The sequence below is a fragment of the Giraffa tippelskirchi genome, chromosome 1, assembly GCF_054371585.1.
Source record: "Giraffa tippelskirchi isolate mGirTip1 chromosome 1, T2T-mGirTip1v1.2.pri, whole genome shotgun sequence".
NCBI lineage: Eukaryota > Metazoa > Chordata > Mammalia > Artiodactyla > Giraffidae > Giraffa > Giraffa tippelskirchi.
Window position 1 is genome coordinate 68,715,126 of NC_137275.1, and position 19,207 is coordinate 68,734,332.

The following is a 19,207-nucleotide window of genomic DNA, read 5'->3' on the forward strand; positions in this document are numbered from 1 at the left end:
GAACTGTGGTGTTGGAGAAGACTTTTGAGAGTACTTTGGACTGAAAAGAGATCCAACCAGTCCATCCTAAAGGAAATCAGTCTTGAATATTCATTGGAAGGACTGATGCTGAAGCTGAAACTCCAATACTTTGGCCACCTGATGTGAAGAACTGACTCACTGGGAAAGACCCTAATGCTGAAAAAGATTGAAGGCAGGAGGAGAAGAGGACAACAGAGGATGAGATGGTTGGATGGCATCAACGACTCAATGGACATGAGTTTGAACAAGTTCTGGGAGTTGGTGATATACAGAGAAGCCTAGCATGCTGCAGTCCATGGCGTCGCAGAGTCAGACGACTGAGTGACTGAACAAACTAACTAATAGTATAGGAACCCAATTGCTATTAAATGACAATGCTTAAATACTTCTTTTGCCATTTGCATTCTGGTTTGTGTTATTAATTTATTATTTTCCAAAAGTTTATCAAGCAAGAGAGACATATACTTGCATAGGTATGTGCCAAACACATGAACCAATCAATTTTACTATGTAGGTTATTAATTAACTCCTTTGGTGAACAGAATGTATAAAGATAAAATGTGAATTTTTTAATGTGCCCTTTATTAATTTTTTAAAATGCTTCATCAGCTCTATCAAGTCTATTCATAAGTTTTCCAAATGTTCAAATACAATTTCAAATACTCTGCCAGTTCTTTTTCTTTTCAGCTCTGCAGAACTCTCTCCTGAAGTTCTCTGATAATGTGACTAACTTTTAATTTTGATATCTATACTAGATTAAATAGTAGAAAGTTATGGACAGTGGACCTGCTAAGGCAAATAACAGTTCATGTAAACAAAAAAAATAGATTCATAAACAAGCCTTCTCAAATTAAGTGATCTGTTCTTAGAGTTGTAAATCATGAGCACACCCTGTTTATAAATTTTGCATTACTTTTTCTAGAAAAAAAATCTAAGGATTTAAATTGAAGCTACCAAGTCCATCTGATTTCTTAATACAAAAATCAATTGTAGTGGTTTTCTACTTTTTCAAAAGCCTCATTGATCAAATACAAATAGAGTAAAAGCCATCATTAAATAATTTCCAGGTACTACATATTCAGACTTCATGATCACAGATCAGCTGGTAGGACATACTGATTACCAAGGCAACTTGAGGATGTCTGCAGGATCACCAAAGCAGATTCCGTTTCCGAGGGCAGAGAGTCCTTCTCCAGGTGAAATTACCCAGCTATGCTTTCTATGGAGGCCCCTCCAGGCCATTGTTTCGGATGATCTTAGCATACTCCTTGGCTGATGTGTAAGGGACTCGGGGTCTTGCTGGATCTTCAAAATCAACGTGGAAGAGACCAAACCGGCTGCTGTATCCCCAGTTCCACTCAAAGTTATCCAGGAGAGACCAGGCACAGTATACTTGAAGATTAACTTTGTCAAGTTGGATAGCTAAAATTACACAAACAAAAATTTACCAATTACTCAAAGATTGTATGGAAACATAGACAAAATCATTGATGACCAGTATGGGTGGGTAGCCTTCTCCTGCCGAAGATCACAGTGGAAACAGAAGAAGCCTTGTTTCAATCCTCTTTTCCAATTTCCTGTTTTAAACAAGGAATCCTAACTTCCTAACTTCATTTAGGCAGTTAGATTACACGCCTTGTTATTTATCAGTCCCCCTTCATCATACGGGGGGGAGCTCTTTAATCTTTGAATTTCAGCCAAGTCCAAGTATATAAAAGACACAATTTTTTATTAAAAGTGTAAATAAATGAGTAAAGAAATTATGACACTAGAAAAAGTTAAATTACATAATTCTAAACATTTGGGGACTTCCCTGGTAGCACAGTGGATAGGAGACCACCTGCCAATGCAGGGGGCGCAGGTTCCATCCCTGGCCCAGGAGGATTCCGCATGCTGGGAAGCAACGATTAATAAGCCCATGTGCCACAACTACTGAGACTGCTTGCTGCAGCTGAAGAGGGCCTGGGTAAAGCAACAAAGACCCAGTGCAGCCAAAAATAAATAAATAAAATAATTTTTTTTTAAATATAGTAACTTTTAAAAATTAAAAAATTAAAATAAATATTTGGTTATTCATTCATTTTGAAATGCATTTTACTCATTCATCTGTTTACTCAATACATATCTTTTCAATACCTACTATTTTTCAGATATGAAACACACATATACAGAGTTTCTCCTTAGTACCCTAGAACTGCACACAGTAAAAACACTACTAGATTCTAAATTCAACTCCAAGATAATCTAGAAAGCTTATTGATAAACTGGAAAAAAGTGATAACATAGCTGAGGAGGCCCCAGGTCTTACTTTGTGTCCTTATGACCAAATTAACATATATTTTAAAATTCTGGAAGTAGAACCTCAAAAATGAAAAGGACCAGCACAGGGTTCTGGCTGTGCTTTTATTCCAGACTAAGAAGGTACAGAAGTGTTAGGGCGTTCTCTCTGCCCCATGTCTAAACTTAGATTGGTGCCAAAGAACTAGACCACCTCCGCTCCAAATGCACATATGTACAAGCACAATATCCTATATAATTTCATCTGCGGATGCTCCAGAGCCCATTCATGGACTCCATAAGTAAGATACCAAAGGGTGGAGAATTCTCTAAGTACACTAATTTCTATCTTTTAGTCAGGGAATTAAGCTCATTTTTAATTGGCATCTTAAGTTTGAAAAACTCTTAGGTTATATGAATCTTTGCATTGAGCATTTTCTTTTCTTAAAACAATAACAAATAAACCTTATCTGTGGGATTTACTAATATTTGTTTTATGGTTCAGAAATTAAAGTGTAGGTTTTCTTTATAAGATAGACATATTCCTAAGTAAGTTTGGAGCAGGACATGGCAACCCACTCCCAGTATTCTTGCCTGGAGAATCCCACAGACAGAGGAGCCTGGCAGGCTACAGTCCATGGGGTTGCAACAAGTTGGACACGATTGAGCTAATAACACAATTTCTTCCTAAATAAGTTAGATGAAAATGAGCATTTATATAATAAATCAAATTTTAATTTTTACCAGGGATTACTTTCAATCCAAATGACTCTTCTAACTTCAGCAAAGTAAGATCTACCTTTAATTTTTCCTGTTATATTTCTGAATTTTTCTGGTCTCTCAAAAGTACTGTACCCATGAACATGTGTTGATCTGCAAATACTGGAATTTTTTTTTCACTGTGGATATTCCATAGACAAATGGAATTGTTTTTACAATAGATATTCCTTTGACAAAAATTTTCTGACAGGTTAACTGATGCATAACCCCTTGACCTTTATGCCTGGAGGCATGCAAGGGGCTTTACCTAGAGAGTGCCCTGTGAATGCCCTCAAGGCAGGAATTAAACCAAACTGGACAGATTCCTTTGCAATGAAGTATTGTTGGAAAATGAAATATATATTATGCAAGCACATCAAACTTTACAGGAATTAAAACATTTACTAGGTATTCCTTTTCCTTCTACCTGTCCACCTTGCCACATGTGTCTCCTCCCCTATCAACCACAATCTGCAAATGCCAAATTTTTAAATAATCTTTTTATATTTAATTTCTGGATGGCATATATCTAAGAATGAAAATGAGCAAAACCAAACATCAGGCAAGAATATAGCAATCTTTTTTGACTGCATTATAATTCAATGTGGGGACAGGTGAAAATCAGCACTTTTTCTTTCTCATTTGCAGAACTACTGCTCAAAGAGCCAGTCTGCCAGGTATGAAGCCAGACAGTTTCTGAAAGCATGCACAGTCCCACCAATCACGTACAAAAGGATTGATTCATGTACTAAACTGGGGGATAAAAACGATGCCCTGCCTGCTTGGAAAGGAACAAAAAGGAAATCTTGACAATTTCATCGTTATCTGCCAGGAGTTCCGCAGCAGGCACTAAACGGCCCAAGCGACACTGGTGGATGTCTCCGTGTTTTCATTGCAGAAACACTCAAGTAGAGAATTACCTAGTTAGGGCTGAGGAGCCACCCTGCTGGAATCCTTCTCATGGTGCCACCACTGGGAAAAATTACAAAACCGTACTGGAACCTGCATGCCTCTCCTGTTCCAATCTCCACAAGAACAGAAAGAAACCATCATCACATTTCTTGTCACTGTGATTTATGAAGTCCCAAATCTATGCAGGAAAAAAAAACTCCTGTGAATCCACTCTCTTTCTTTAAGCAGAGTTTCAGGCCAAGTAAACACAGACTGACAAGAACTGCAGATGAGTACCAAGTACATGGGGGTGTGAACAGGACACCCACCCCAGAATAACCAGAGTTTGGTTTTGAACTAAAAGACCAGTAGGAAAGGTGTCAGGGTCAGCAGGTTGAATATAAAGATGAAAGGATTCCTAATCTCATAGCATTGGAATGATGTTGAGTCATTTACAGAGATGTAGATGGACTGAGAGTGTGTCATACAGAGTAAAGGAAGTCAGGAAAAGAGAAACAAATATCGTATATTAACACACACATATATAGAAGCTAGAAATATGGTACAAGTGAACCTATTTGCAGGGCAGGAATAGAGACACAGATGTAGAGAATGATGGGTGGACACCGGTGGTGGGGGGATGAGTTGGGAGATTGGGATTGACATCTATGCACTGCCATGTATAAAACAGATAGCTAATGGGAACCTGCTGCATAGTACAGGGAGCTCAGCTTGATGCTCTGTGATGACCAAATGCGTGGGATGTGGGGGAGGCTCAAGAGGGAAGGGATATATGTATACATGTAGCTGATTCACTTCAATGTACAGAAACTAACACATTGTACAGAAACTAACACAATATTGTAAAATAACTCTACCCCAATTAAAAAAAGATGCAAGGAGAAAAATATCTAAGGTTTATTAATATATTATACCCTCTGGTTGTTCTCATTAAAACTCTAGTGTTATAATATGCATACACACACACACAGACACACACACACACACATACACTCACTGCCCACTGTTGGCCAAAATGAAAAGGTTGAGGAGGCAGTCCTTCACCAGACTGCTCTCTCTGCTGACACAACTTCAAGTTCAAAGTGTTCCCAAAACCATGCTCAGTTTCAGTAAGTTGCTACAAGAACTCTCCAGAACTCACAGAAACCTCTTATAGTCAAGGTTATGGTTTATTCAGCAAAGGATACATGTTAATACAAGCCAAAAGAAGAGGCACACAGATCAGAAGCCAATGGGCTTCAAACAGAAAGTTTTCATTGTCTTTTTCCCTAGAAGTCAGGACAACTTGTCCTCTTGGTGCTGACATGTGATAACACGCACAGAGCATTGCCAACCAGAGAGGCTCACCTGAGCTTCAGTGCCCAGAGTTTTCATTGTAACTGTGTTATTAACATATTGGCATGATCAACTGATTGTTCATGTGAATGAACTCAGTCCTCAGGTCAAGTGACACTGTGTGACCCAAAGCCTCCCACTCAGGCACACAGTTGGTCTTCTAGTGTGACTAGCCACCTAAACAAAGACATTCTGTCATATAGCAATAGATTTTTCAACCAGAAGCTGAGGACAAAGGCCAATCTACCCTTTGGGCAAAATCAAATTCTTTACTACACACACACACACACACACACACACACACACACACACACACACACACCTATTTTAGAAGCTGACCATTTCATGGTATCAGGCAGATTCTTCTCAGTTAACTGACTTAAGTGGTGCTGTGATTATGCCTGTGTACTGCTGCTGTACACAGCAGGGAGAATAGAAAGGAGAGATAGGAAAGTCTTCCTCAGCGATCAATGCAAAGAAATAGAGGAAAACAACAGAATGGGAAAGTCTAGAGATCTCTTCAAGGAAATTAGAGATACAAAGGGAACATTTCACGCAAACATGGGCTCAATAAAGGACTGAAATGGTATGGACCTAACAGAAGTAGAAGACATTAAGAAGTGGCAAGAATACACAGAAGAACTGTACAAAAAAGATCTTCATGACCCAGATAATCAAGATGGTGTGGTCACCAACCTAGAGCCAGACATTCTGGAATGCGAAGTCAAGTGGGCCTTAGGAAGCATCCTACCAACAAAGCAAGTGGAGGTGATGGAATTCCAGTTGAGCTATCTCAAATCCTAAATGATGATGCTGGTAAAGTGCTGTATTCAATGTGCCAACAAATTTGGAAAACACAGCAGTGGCCACAAGACTGGAAAAGGTCAGTTTTCATTCCAGTCCCTAAGAAAGGCAATGCCAAAGAATGCTCGAACTACTGCACAATTGCACTCATCTCACATTCTAGTAAAGTAATGCTCAAAATTCTCCAAGCCAAGCTTCAACAGTACATGAACAGTGAACTTCCAGATGTTCAAGCTGGATTTAGAAAAGGCAGAGGAACCAGACATCAAATTGCCAACATCCACTGGATCATTGAAAAAGCAAGAGAGTTTGAGAAAAACATCTACTTCTGCTTTATTGACTACACCAAAGCCTTTGACTGTGTGGACCACAACAAACTGCGGAAAATTCTTACCAGACCATCTGACCTGTCTCTTGAGAAATCTGTACACAGGTCAGGAAGCAACAGTTAGAACTGGACATGGAACAACAGACTGGTTCCAAATCGGGAAAGGAGTACATCAAGACTGTATATCATCACCCTGCTAATTTAACTTATATGCAGAGTACATCATGTGAAATGCCAGGATGGATGAAGCAGAAGCCGGAATCAAGATTGCCAGGAGAAATATCAATAACCTCAGATATGCAGATGACACCACCCTTATGGGCAGAAAGCAAAGAAGAACTAAAAAGCCTCTTGTTGAAAGTGAGAGAGGAGAGTGAAAAAGTTGGCTTAAAACTCAACATTAAGAAAACTAAGATCATGGCATCCAGTTCCATCACTTCATGGCAAATAGATGGGGAAACAGTGGAAATAGTGACAGACTTTATTTTGAGGGGCTCCAAAGTCACTGCAGATGGTGATTGCAGCCATGAAATTAAAAGACGCTTGCTCCTTGGAAGAAAAGTTATGAGCAAACTAGACAGCATATTAAAAAGCAGAGACATTATTTTGCCAACAAAGGTCCATCTAGACAAAGCCATGGTTTTTCTAACAGTCATGTGTGGATGTGAGAGTTGGACTATAAAGAAAGCCGAGCACCAAAGAATTGATGCCTTTGAACTGTGGTGTTGGAGAAGACTCTTGAGAGTCCCTTAGACTGCAAGGAGATCCAACCAGTTCATCCTAAAATAAATCAGTCCTGAATATTCATTGGAAGGCCCAATGCTGAAGCTGAAACTCCAATACTTTGGCCACCTGATGTGAAGAACTGACTCACTGGAAAAGACCCTGATGCTGGGAAAGATTGAAGGCAGGAGAAGAAGGGGACGACAGGATGAGATGGTTGGATGGCATCACCGACTCAACGGACATGAATTTGAGTAAACTCCAGGAGTTGGCAACGGACAGGGAGGCCTGGTATGCTGCAGTCCATGGGGTCACAAAGAGTCAGACACGACTGAGCGACTGAACTGAACTGAACTGCTGCTGTTGCTATTTAGTCTCTAAGTCGTGTCCAACTCTTTGTGACACCATGGACTGTAGCTCGCCAGGCTCCTCTGTCCACGGGATTTCCCAGGCAAGAATACTGGAGTGGGTTGCCATTTCCTTCTCCAGAGGATCTTCCCAATCCAGGGGTAGAAGGTAGGTCTCCTGCATTGGCAAGGCAGTGTCTTCTACCTGCTGAGCCACCTGGGAAGCCCATGCTTGTGTATCTCATGTTACAAAGGGCTAGAAATCGGGCACTCAGAATCAATGGGATTTATTTCCCCACAGTTTATAAAGAGATAATCTTTGTTTTCAAGATTGCCTAGGACTTCTATGAGACATCCATGAATGTGACACAGCTATTAAGCTACAAAACAAACTAATCCTCAGACCCAAGCTGCCAGGAAAAGAATCAGTGGACAGGTCCACAACAGTGCAAAAGACAGCAACTTCACAGGGAAAAAAAAGAGAGATAAAGCCCAAGAATAGATGAGAAGAAAAAATCATAGGCTTCTAGATTTGCATGTGTCAAGTAATGGAAGACTACACTACCCAAGAAAGTAGTGAAAATAAGTAAACATGCTGGATAAATTTTTTTAAACAAATTTTCAAAACAATGGAAAGCTGACAGTTTCATAGGGACCTCCCAGGACAAAGCAGGAAGTGAGAACTGAGATTGGTGGGCATGGCAGCTACTTTTGCATGATGAAATTTTCCAATCTTAGAAAATCAGAAACTTCTTCTCTTTTCTGGAGTGAGAATAGGTGTCAAAGAATTGTAGCTTGAGAACTCACACACAGAAAGCTAAGATCCCAAAAGACTAAAACTTCAGGGTAAGGGTGAGCCAGAAGGAAACCGGTCACTGGAAAATCACAAGTCACCTGGTGGTTCAGAAAACGTCAAGCAATATGACTGATGTCCTTATAAGAGAGCGAGTCACCAGGGGTGCATGAGCACAAAGGAAAAACCAGAGAGGACACAGTGAGAAAGCACTTATCCAAAGCCAAACAGAGACCTCAGGAGAAGTCAAACCTGCTGGTATCTGAATTTTGGACTTTCAGAACTGTGAGAAAACAAATTTCTGTTGTTTAAGGCACCCAGTCTGTAGCATTTTGTTACAGCAGCCCTTAGCAAACTAATAAAGGTTGAGAACTGAAATTTTCTGTTCTTAATAAATTCCCTGAGTGATTTTTACATTTAATCAAGTTTGAGGCTCATAAACCTAGGATAAGCTCTGATGGGCAACTGCAATTTTTGAAACCCAGCTTCCAACCCCAGAGCCATCCTCTAGAGGCATACGTTAGACAATCTTCATCGGCCCCTCTCCTCAACAGTCATAGCTGGAGGAGCTCTGTACGAAGACAGCCATGTGCAGGCCATAGCTTTCAGACATGGAGGACCACTGTGAGACTGAGGGGAAGATGCTCCATGCTTAGGAGGGTCAAATGCCTTTTCATCCCACTGCTTAGTCCATACCTAGCCTTATCTCAACGGATAGTGGGAAACCATCTCAATTCACCATGTGGGATGAGTTGGTTGGAAGCTCATACAAAAGATGTGTGCATCCAAAGCCCATGAATGTGTCCTTATTTGGAAAAAAGGGCCTTTGCAAATGTAAATGAAGGAGCTCAAGATGAGATCATCATGCATAGTGTGTCTGCGCATGCTCAGTCATGTCCGACTCTGTGATCCCATGGACTGTGCCCCTCCAGGTGCCTCTGTCCATGGACTTTTCCAGGCAAGAACACTGGCGTGGGGTGCCACTTCCTATTCCAGGAGATCTTCCCAACTCAGGGATTGAACCCATGTCTCCTGGCTCTCCTGTATTTGCAGGTGGATTCCTTCCACTGAGCCACCTGGGAAGCCTCTATCATGCATAATGGTGAGTCCTAAATCCAGTGACAAATGCCCTTAAAAGAGAAAGAGAAGTTATACAAGGAAAAAGGCAATCTCTCCAGGCAGAGACTGGAGGGATCTCCTGCAAGCCAAGGAACGCCAAGGCAGCCACCAGTAGAGAAGCTGGTAGAGCGGCTTGTACCCAGGGGCTTCCCAGGTGGCATTAGTGGTAACGAATCTGCCTGCCAATGCAGGAGAAGCATGGTACGGATTCTCCCTCAGAACCTCCAGAAGTTGCTGATCTTACTGATAAACCTCCATTTCAGACTTCTGGCCTCCAGACCTCTGAGAGAAGACATTGATGCTGTTTCAGCCACCAAGTTTGTAGTAATTTGTTTCAGCAGCCACAGGAAACAGACACACCAGACTCTCTGGGGTAGATGCCAACTGGGTTCCAAGTCCCAAACCACCCACTTGATTCTGCTGAGTGCTTATGAGAATCCCTCTCAAGGCCCACAAAACTGCCTTCCCGGGACACAATTCAAAGCCGATTTTCTGGCATTCGTCCCACACACTAACTTTGAAAATGTGTCTCTCAGAGTTTGGTGAATGTGCACAAGAGCGCTACAACTGGTGGACAGCTTTAGCTGTTAAACAGTTCCTGAGAGAACTGGCATGCCAGCCGTTTCCCCTTTCTTTAAAAAAATAAAATAAAGCAACGTCAGGAAGATCTAAACATAGAAAATGCATAATAAGCCCCCCCCACCCCCAACAACTCCAAGTGAGTATCAGTGGCCGGACAGCATCTGTGAAAATGCCCAAATAATCCTGAAGCCAGAGGCCCCACCTGCACAAGGGAACTCTTCGAAGAAAAACCTATGACTCTCTGCAAAAACAGTCTTTGAAAAGCAAAGGCTAATTTATAAATATTTTATAGGAAAATGACAGTTAACCAGAAATGAGCTTAAAGATTTCTTAATTATCTGCATTGTTCCTATTACTTAGATTAGATTAGGGCGGGGGGTGGAAGTAAATAGCAAGCAGATGAAAGGTATCATATAAAGCTGTATTTTTATTTAATTATAAAGTTGATGGGCAGATAGGTACACATTTGCAGTCACCTTCTGTAGTTTCTGCATCAGTATTACTTTTACAGTTACCTCCACTACAATACGTAAATTCTTATAAGAACCAAAGTTCTCAGCGCGTAAAATTGTCTTCTATCAGAAAAGCTGCCTTCCACGCCCCACTCCCTCCCTTTCTCTCTTCCTTCCTTCTTTTCTTTCCTTCTGGGACTTACTTTCCCTTTCTATAAAATGAGGACTATAGCATTTTTTTCCAAGGATTGTGGTAGGTATTAAATCAATAAATATAAAGCTCTATGAATAATGCCTAGTTTATAGTAAATACTCAATATACACTACTTGTTGGTACTGTTATTCTTGTTATTTCTCTCAGAGTCTGAAAGAGCAATGAATGAAATCTGTTTTTTCTCTTCCTCCCATCTGGCTCCAAACAGCTTTCAGAGCATGTAGAGTCAGCACAAAACTGTTCAATGCTGAGAACCAGAGAAAGCAGGGCATCAAGGGAAGTGCAGCATCTGGGGCAGGCTTTGTGCCTGGTGGAAGGGGTCAGTTGTGGGTCACGAAAAATAAATCACTAAAGACAGAGGCCTTAGGGTGAGGCTGCCAGAAACACAGGATGTTGCTGAAGCCTCCCTGCATCTAGTATACTTGGAGGTGGGAACAGCATCACTTTAGGTTCCTGGGATCCACATCCATCCTTGGGGCCTCCTCAGTGGCTCAGTGGTAAAGAACCCACCTGCCAATGCAGGAGCCGCAGGAGATGTGGGTTCGATCCTGGGTTGGGAAGATCTCGTGGAGTAGGAAATGGCAACCCACTACAATATTCTTGCCTGGACAATCCCATGGACAGAGGAGCCTAGTGGGCTGCAGTCTGTGAGGTCGTAAGAGTCGGACCCGACTTAGTGATTAAACAGCAACAACACATCCATCCTACATTTATTCAATAAATATATATTGTGTTAGGAACTGGGACCATAAGAGTGAACCAAATAATCAGCCTCTCTTTTTAAAGAGCTTAACAGCCTATATGGAAGACATGTCTTAATCAAATTACCACCCTGTGAGCCTTTAATTACAATCTGTGAAAAGCATTATGAAAGGAAAGACATGGGAACTATGGGAAAGAACAGCACATTAGCTAACATTTATTGAGCACTTGGGTACCACTGTAAGGGTTTCGGGTATGCATTAATTCACTTAATCTTTACAGTAAACCTGTGAGTTAGATGGATATCACCATTGTCTTCATTTTACAGAGAAGGGAAGTGATGCACAGAGAAGTTTGGTAACCTTTGCAAAATTCAAATATCAAGTAACTAAGGGAGCTGAGACTGGAACTCAGGCAGGATACCGATGGAGCCATGACACTATACTGAGTCTTTTCTTGCTTTGTTTAAAATTCCAAGTTTCTTTAAAAATTTTTTTTTAATTTGTATATACTTTTTAAAGGTTACATTCCATTTACAGATGTTACAAAATACTGGTTCTATCCCCCATGTTGTACAATACATCCTGGAGCCTATCTTACACCTGATAGTTTGTACCTCCCACTCCCCTACTCTTATACTGCCCCTCCCTCACCACTGCTAACCACTAATTTGTTCCCTATATATCTGTGAGTCTTGTTTCTTTTTTGTTACATTCACTGGCTTGTTGCAATATTAGATTCCACATATAAATAATATTATATAATATTTGTCTCTGTCTGAATTGTTTCACTTAGCATAATGCCCTCCAAGTCTGCCCATGTTGCTGCAAATGGCAAAATTTCACTCTTTCTTATGGCTAAGTAGTATTCCCTTGTGTATGTGTGTGTGTGTGTGTGTGTTATATTCCACATTTTCTCTATCCATGCCTCTCTATCCATTCATCAATTAATGGACACTAGATTGATTCTATACTTTGGTAATTCTTTGGCAATTGTAAATAATGTTGCTATGACCATTGGGGTGCATGTATCTTTTCAAATTAGTGGTTTTGTTTTTTCCTGATACATACGCAGGAGTGGAATTGCTGGGTCATATGGCAGCAAGAATATAGATAAAAGGGAACACTCTTTCACTGTTTGTGGGAATGTATCTTGGTGCAGCCACTGTTGAAAACAGTATGGAGGTTTCTCAGAAAACTAAAAATAGAACTACTATCCTAAGTCTTGACAATATGCTATAGTGGAAGATCTATCTTAGTCAGGAAGGGTGGGAGAACAGGACATAGGGAAATGGAAACAGTTTCTTGGAATGAACTAGAGGTGAGAGCTCAAAGACTAGTCAGACTTATCAAATGCTACCAGCCAGGTTCTTTTTTACTTGTAAGTAACAGAAGCTGACCTTGACTGACAAAGCAAAAGAGAGGTGAAGCTGGAAAACCTGGCTTAAACAAGGCTTTTAGAAACAGTACCCACAAGCACACCACAGAACTAGTGGGTGGAAGAAATTTCCTTAACTGCTAATGACTCAATGGGCACTAAGTTCAGATTGCTGTCAAAACTCAACTTTCTTACAACCACACAGCCACCAGCATCTCCACTACTCCGACACCAGAAACTAGACTTTATAATCACTGTCATTCGCAAAAGCTGAATGCCTTTGCTGCTATCCTCACAGCATGATGTGTTCTGCCTTCTTCAAGCTGTTTGCTCTCAGATTAAATTCTCAAATGAGTCCATCTGATTGGTGGAGACTAGATCACATTGTGTGTGCCCTTGCTCCAAAGAAACCTGGGGAAGGTCCTTCTCTTCCTTGACTAGACACAACTCTTAAGTCTGGATATTCCTCAAATGTAGCAAGGGTATTCAACAAGTACTAGGCAGTCAGAAAACCTGACAGATGTCCATTTCATTAAACGAAGTGGATGCAAAGGGAAAATGAATAAGTTCTGGAGATGGATGGAGATGATGGTTGTACATCAAGGTGAGTGTACTTAACTGGAACTGAATTGTATGCTTGAAAATGGTTAAAATGGTGATTTGATTTAAATATTTTAATGTATGTTAATTTTGAGATGTAAAAGTTTATTTTAGATTTTTAAAATAAATAAAATTTAATGTCTATTAATACAGAAATCTTAATGTGTAACCCACTCCTCAAACCTGCCCCTACTCTTGTTTTTTGAATCCCAATAAATAGCATCATCCATTCAGTTCTTCACACCAAACACCTAGATGTCATGCCTGCTTCTCCTTTTTCCACATTCTGCTCCCCTGTCTGTCTGTAACAAGCTCTGCCCCCATCCACCTCCCAACCCCTCTAAACCACCACAACAGCTTCCAGACTTGTGTCAGAGAGACCACACAATGAACCAGAAAGTGTAAATCTTCAACCAAAAAAAAAAAAAAACCAATTTACCTTATGTCTTCTTCTTGTTTAACTCCCCCCACTTAATGGTTTCCTATTTTCCTTAGTGCAGAATTTTAAATCCTTATCTGACCATTAAAGTCCTACATGATCAGACCTCTGCCCAGCTTTCCTATGTCCTCTCCTTCCTGCCCTTCACTGGCTATTCTCCAGGCACACTGGACCTCTTTCTCTTCCTAAAATGTCCTGAGCTCTTTTCCACTGAACAGCCTTTACACTGACTTTCCTTCAGCCTGCATCACTCCTCTAGGTCTTTGCCTTGTGGCTTTTTGTTGCCATCCAGGTCTTAACTCAAGTTCACGTCTCTATATTCCCAACTACCCTATTCTCTCTCCTATTATCCTGTACTATTTTCTTTGTGGCCCCTTATTGCTAATTGAAATTGTCTTCTTCATGAATTTACCCGTTTTTTATTATTGACCTTCCCTGAATGACTGAAAATCCCATGAGAAAAAAGGGGACCTTGTCTATGTTTTTTCAATATGCCCAGCCCTGAGAATAGTACTCAACACATAGCAGATGCTAAATAAGTACTTGTTGAAGGAATAAGGGAGAGAGAAATGGAAAGAGATATGGGAGGAAGAGAGAGGAAGGAAGGAGAGAAGGAAGGAATCAAAGGAGGAAGGAAGGAAGGCTACAAAGGGGGGAGGGAAGGAGTCACCTGAACATAATCTTCATAGGGCTCTGGTCTCACTACTCACATCCGGGTGTGAGAATCTTATCATCTTTGTGTTGAACAGCCAACACCTCAATGGCCATTGATTCCAAGTCCTCATTCAGGACCTGAATCCCTGTTACTGCACTGCTGGCTGTTCTTGTCTCAAGGGAAGCCAGCCTCTGCTTCCACTCCCAACCAGGCTATTCCACCTCTCTACCCATTCAGACCTAAGACTCCCCATCATGATTCCCTGGTCCCCTTCTCCGACATTTCCCAAAAGTGTCCCCACTGTCTCATCTTCTACTACCAATCTTTACCTCTGGTTCCCAATATTTCTAGAGGAACCTTTTATTTGGCCCTTGGCTACATTTCTTGGGAAGTCTTCTTGAGTGCTTTCTCTTCTTGAGATCGATCTCTGAAACGCTCAGTGCTCTTGGGCAATGTCATTCCACTCTCCTGGACAGAGTACCAACCTTAAATGGTGGCTCCTTAGTCCCAGAAGTCCCTAGGGTACCAGAGTAGAGCTTCAAAAGAAAGCATCTCTCATCATACGACCTTATCCCTAAACCTAAGGTACATACTTCAGAATAGTTAATACTTTTAAGATCATAATAATATTGATCTACTTGTACATTGAAATAGCCCATAACTAATAACTACAGTGACATACAAATAGCCCTCAAAAAAAGTAGCTGGTGCCCCAGATAGAAATATTGGAGTCCACCAAAGGTCCGTCTAGTCATAGCTGTGGTTTTTCCGGTAGTCATGTATGCATGTGAGAGTTGGACTGTGAAGAAAGCTGAGCACCGAAGAATTGATGCTTTTGAACTGTGGTGTTGGAGAAGACTCTTGAGAGTCCCTTGGACTGCAAGGAGATCCAACCAATCCATCCTAAAGGAGATCAGTCCTGGGTGTTCATTGTAAGGACTGATGTTGAAGCTGAAACTTCAATACTTTGGCCACCTCATGCGAAGAGTTGACTCATTGGAAAAGACCCTGATGCTGGGAAGGATTGGGGGCAGGAGGAGAAGGGGAAGACAGAGGATGAGATGGCTGGATGGCATCACCGACTCGATGGACATGGGTTTGGGTAGACTCCGGGAGTTGGTGATGGACAGGGAGGCCTGGCGTGCTGCGATTCATGGGGTCGCAAAGAGTCAGACATAACTGAGCGGCGACTGAAGTGAACTTATTTCTATAAACAAGTGAAAGGCTACGTTCTAGGTTCCATGGCTCTTGTTGTTGTTGTTCAGTCACTAAGCATCCCTCACTCTTTGTGACCTCATAGACTCCATCATGCCTAGTTACCCTGTCCTTCACTATACCCTGGAGTTTGCTCAGATTAATGTCCATTGAGTTGGTGAGTCTATCTAACCATCTCTGCCACTCCCTTTTCCTTTTGCCTTCAATCTTTCCTAGCGTCAAGGTCTTTTCCAATGAGTCAGCTCTTCGCATCAAGTGGTCGATGTATTGGAGCTTTAGCTTCAGCACCTGTCCTTCCAATGAATATTCAGGATTGACCAGTGAATATTTAGGATTGACTGGTTTAATCTCCTTGTTGTCCAAGGGACTCTCAAGAGTCTTCTGCAGCACCACAGTTCAAAAGCATCAATTCTTTGGTGCTCAGCCTCCTTTATGGACCAGCTGTCACATCTGTACATGACTACTGGAAACACCATAACTTGGACGATATAGACCTTTGTTGACAAAGTGATGACTGTGTTTTTTAATACCTGTCTAGGTTTGTCATAGTTTTTCTTCCAAGGAGCAAGTGTCTCTTAATTTCATGGCTGCAGTCACTGTCCATAGTGATTCTGGAGCCCAAGAAAAGAAAATCTGTCTCTGCTTCCACTTTTCCCCTTCTGTTTGCCATGAAATGATGGCACCAGATGCCATGATCTTAGTTTTTTGAATGTTGAGCTTCAAGCCAGCTTTTTCACTCTCCTCTCTCAAGAGGCTCTCTCTCTTTCACTCTCTCTCATCAAGAGGCTCTTTAGTTCTTCACTTTCTGCCATTAGAGAGGTATTATCTGCATATCTGAGGCTTTATCTATCCAAAGATCTGCACATCTGTGGCTCTAGAGGTAGAAAAATAGGTAAATAAAAAATGATAAAACTGACTGTGATAGCAAAAGAAAAAATGTATAGTTCTGCTCTAAAACTGATTCAGGGCTTTAGAATTGTAATTTGTCAAACAGTATTCTGAGTAAATGGACTAAGATTGGTACTTCATTCTTAGTTTCTTTCTTTCATTCCTTTCTTAAATCCACAAAATATACCATAGAGTATCTACTATATACAAGTTACTATTTTAGGCAGAGTGATTCTCACTGGGGGGTTGGGAGGAGGAATCTAATGCAGACCTTTGCCCTCGAGGTGAAGTAGAAGAGCAAAGAACCCATTAATCTCTCTGCTATGTGCTCAACATCATTCATTTCCCTTTTGTAACATGAATAAGACACGGATATAACTATTTGTTCAGTGCTGTCTTCTACTCCAGACTCAGAGCTCCATGAGGGCAGGCAGCACATAGATTTTATATTCCCAAAACCTAGCACAGTGGCTGGTGAAGGATAATTTTCTAATGAATAGCACTTAAATGAGTAAATGACTATAAATAGATACAGAACACTGAACAAAATGTTTGCAAGGTAAGAGTAGACAAAAGGTCATTCTCAAGAGGGCAAGAGTATTTTCTTGACCAAGATGACAAATTTCAACTACAAATTCAGCTTGTCCAAATAAAGAGGAGGAAATATCTCCTTACAATCTGATCAACTCACTGGGCATTTTGAATGCTGAAATACTTTTCTATGATCACTTGACTTCAGGAACATGTCTCTTGTCAGTTATTGGTATTCCTATACCTATACAATATATGTTGAATAAATCATACTAAGTATCCCTTAAAAGGGCTTCCCTGGGGCTCAGTGGTAAAGAATCCACCTGCCAATGCAGGAGATGCGATTTCAATCCCTAGGTCAGGAACATTACCTGGAGGAGGAAATGGCAAGTCACTCCAGTATTCTTGCCTGAAGAATTCCATGGACAGAGGAGCCTACCACACTACAGTCCATGGGGTCGCTAAAGAGTCAAATAACAACTTAGCAACTAAACAACAACAACAACCCCTTAAAATGCCATTCTCAGAGGAGTTAATATCTCCTTTTGTTAATGACAAAGGAAGAGAAAGCAAGCATTAGCCTTCTCCTCACCACAATAAATACCACAAAAACATTTCAAGTGCTTGCATTTGATGACCACTGTAATTGCACTGAGTTGAGAGATACAGGAAAGTGAGCAACAGAGAGTTGGGAAGAAAGAACAGTGACGCGTCTTTAAAATGCTACCGTGTACATTTTCATATTGGCACCAAGTTCAAGCCCAGGTGGGTACACCTCACCCAGACTGCCTGTCGTGGCCTATTGCACAAGTCTCGCTAGTCTGCTTTTTAAGGACAAGGAAGGACACTGCTTAGTGATGTGGCCACAAGCTGTTCAGGGAAGAGACTTTGCTCAGCACATTTCAGCTCCTGAGCAAGGCTGAGTTCATTTCAGAGAGCCACATAAAATAAATAATCATGCAAAAGCAGATTCGTCCTGATAGGGCTCTGACAGCTGCTCCGAGAGGTGGGTGCTTGCGAGCCCATCTTTCAACAATGAACTGACCCAAAGATCCAGGAAAGCTCCAGACAGGACCATATGGCCTGGAATAAAAACATATTTCAAACTCTGTTTATTATGCATATCTTTCAAAGGTTCACTACTCTATGATGAAACATTGCACCTGCAAGGCTTTAATAAGCTTCCCTAGCAAGTACAATTATAAAATCCAGGAACCTGAAGGATTTGTCTTCTCTTATACCTAGCCATGTACTGCCCACTAATGACTGGTCTCATTCTTTTTAATTATATAGCTTTGCAGTATTTTATAAGCTGGGATCAATACTTATTCAGAAAGTAAAACTTCTTCTAGACCTCAGAGTGAGAGCCATGAAATATCTCTCGTAAAATTTTGGGGACTCCAACATTACTGTCCATAGAACCCTCTAGTCTGTCCGAAAAGAAAAGCAGCAGTTTAATCATGCACAGGAGAGCATATGACATGAATTGAGATAGGGCTTCCTTCATTAGCAATGGCCAGGGCAGAGGAGACATGTTTCCCTTCACAAAGTGAGCCCTCTGATTCCACATTTGATCCAAACATTTGAGAAGTCCAGTTTTTCATTATTCACTCAACAAATATCGACTGAGCAGCTCTTATGTGTCAGAATCCAGGTCGGGTATAGAGATTCAAAGATCAACAGTATATATTTTCTGCCCTCAAGAAACAACAGGGCTTCCCTGGTGGTCCAGTGATTAAGAATCTGCCTGCCAATGCATGGGACGCAGGTTCAATCCCTGGTCTGGGAAGATTCCACATGCCATCGAGAGACTAAGCCCATGTGCCATAACTACTGAGCCTGTACTCCAGAGCCTAAGCTCTGCAACAAGAGAAGCCACTGCAATGAGAAACCCACGCACCACGAGACAGTAGCACCTGCTCACCACAACAGGAGAAAGCCCATGCTCAGCAATGAAGACTCAGCACAGCCAGAAATAAATAAATTAATTAAAAAAAAAAAAAGAAATGATGGTATCATTGGGAAGACAGATCCAAAAAGAACTGGCTGGAGAATACTAAGAAACACTGGTAGAACATACCAAAAGTCTACATGAAATTCAGAACTCTTTTATTCCTCTACCCTAAAATAGTAT

At 41.2% G+C, this 19,207-nt stretch overlaps 1 protein-coding gene across 2 annotated transcripts in view; it reads right to left on the reverse strand.

Annotated features, from left to right (window-relative positions):
• Positions 1–582: 582 nt before the first annotated feature.
• The window catches only part of LOC145527941 (cytosolic beta-glucosidase), a 125,047-nt gene continuing 106,422 nt past the window's right edge, over positions 583–19,207 (reverse strand). For both annotated transcript variants that reach the window (XM_081546529.1, XM_081546455.1), the window contains one exon: positions 583–1,443. In XM_081546529.1, coding sequence (XP_081402655.1) covers positions 1,241–1,443 — 203 coding nt within the window. In that variant the 3' untranslated portion in view covers positions 583–1,240. The remainder of the gene's footprint in view (positions 1,444–19,207) is intronic.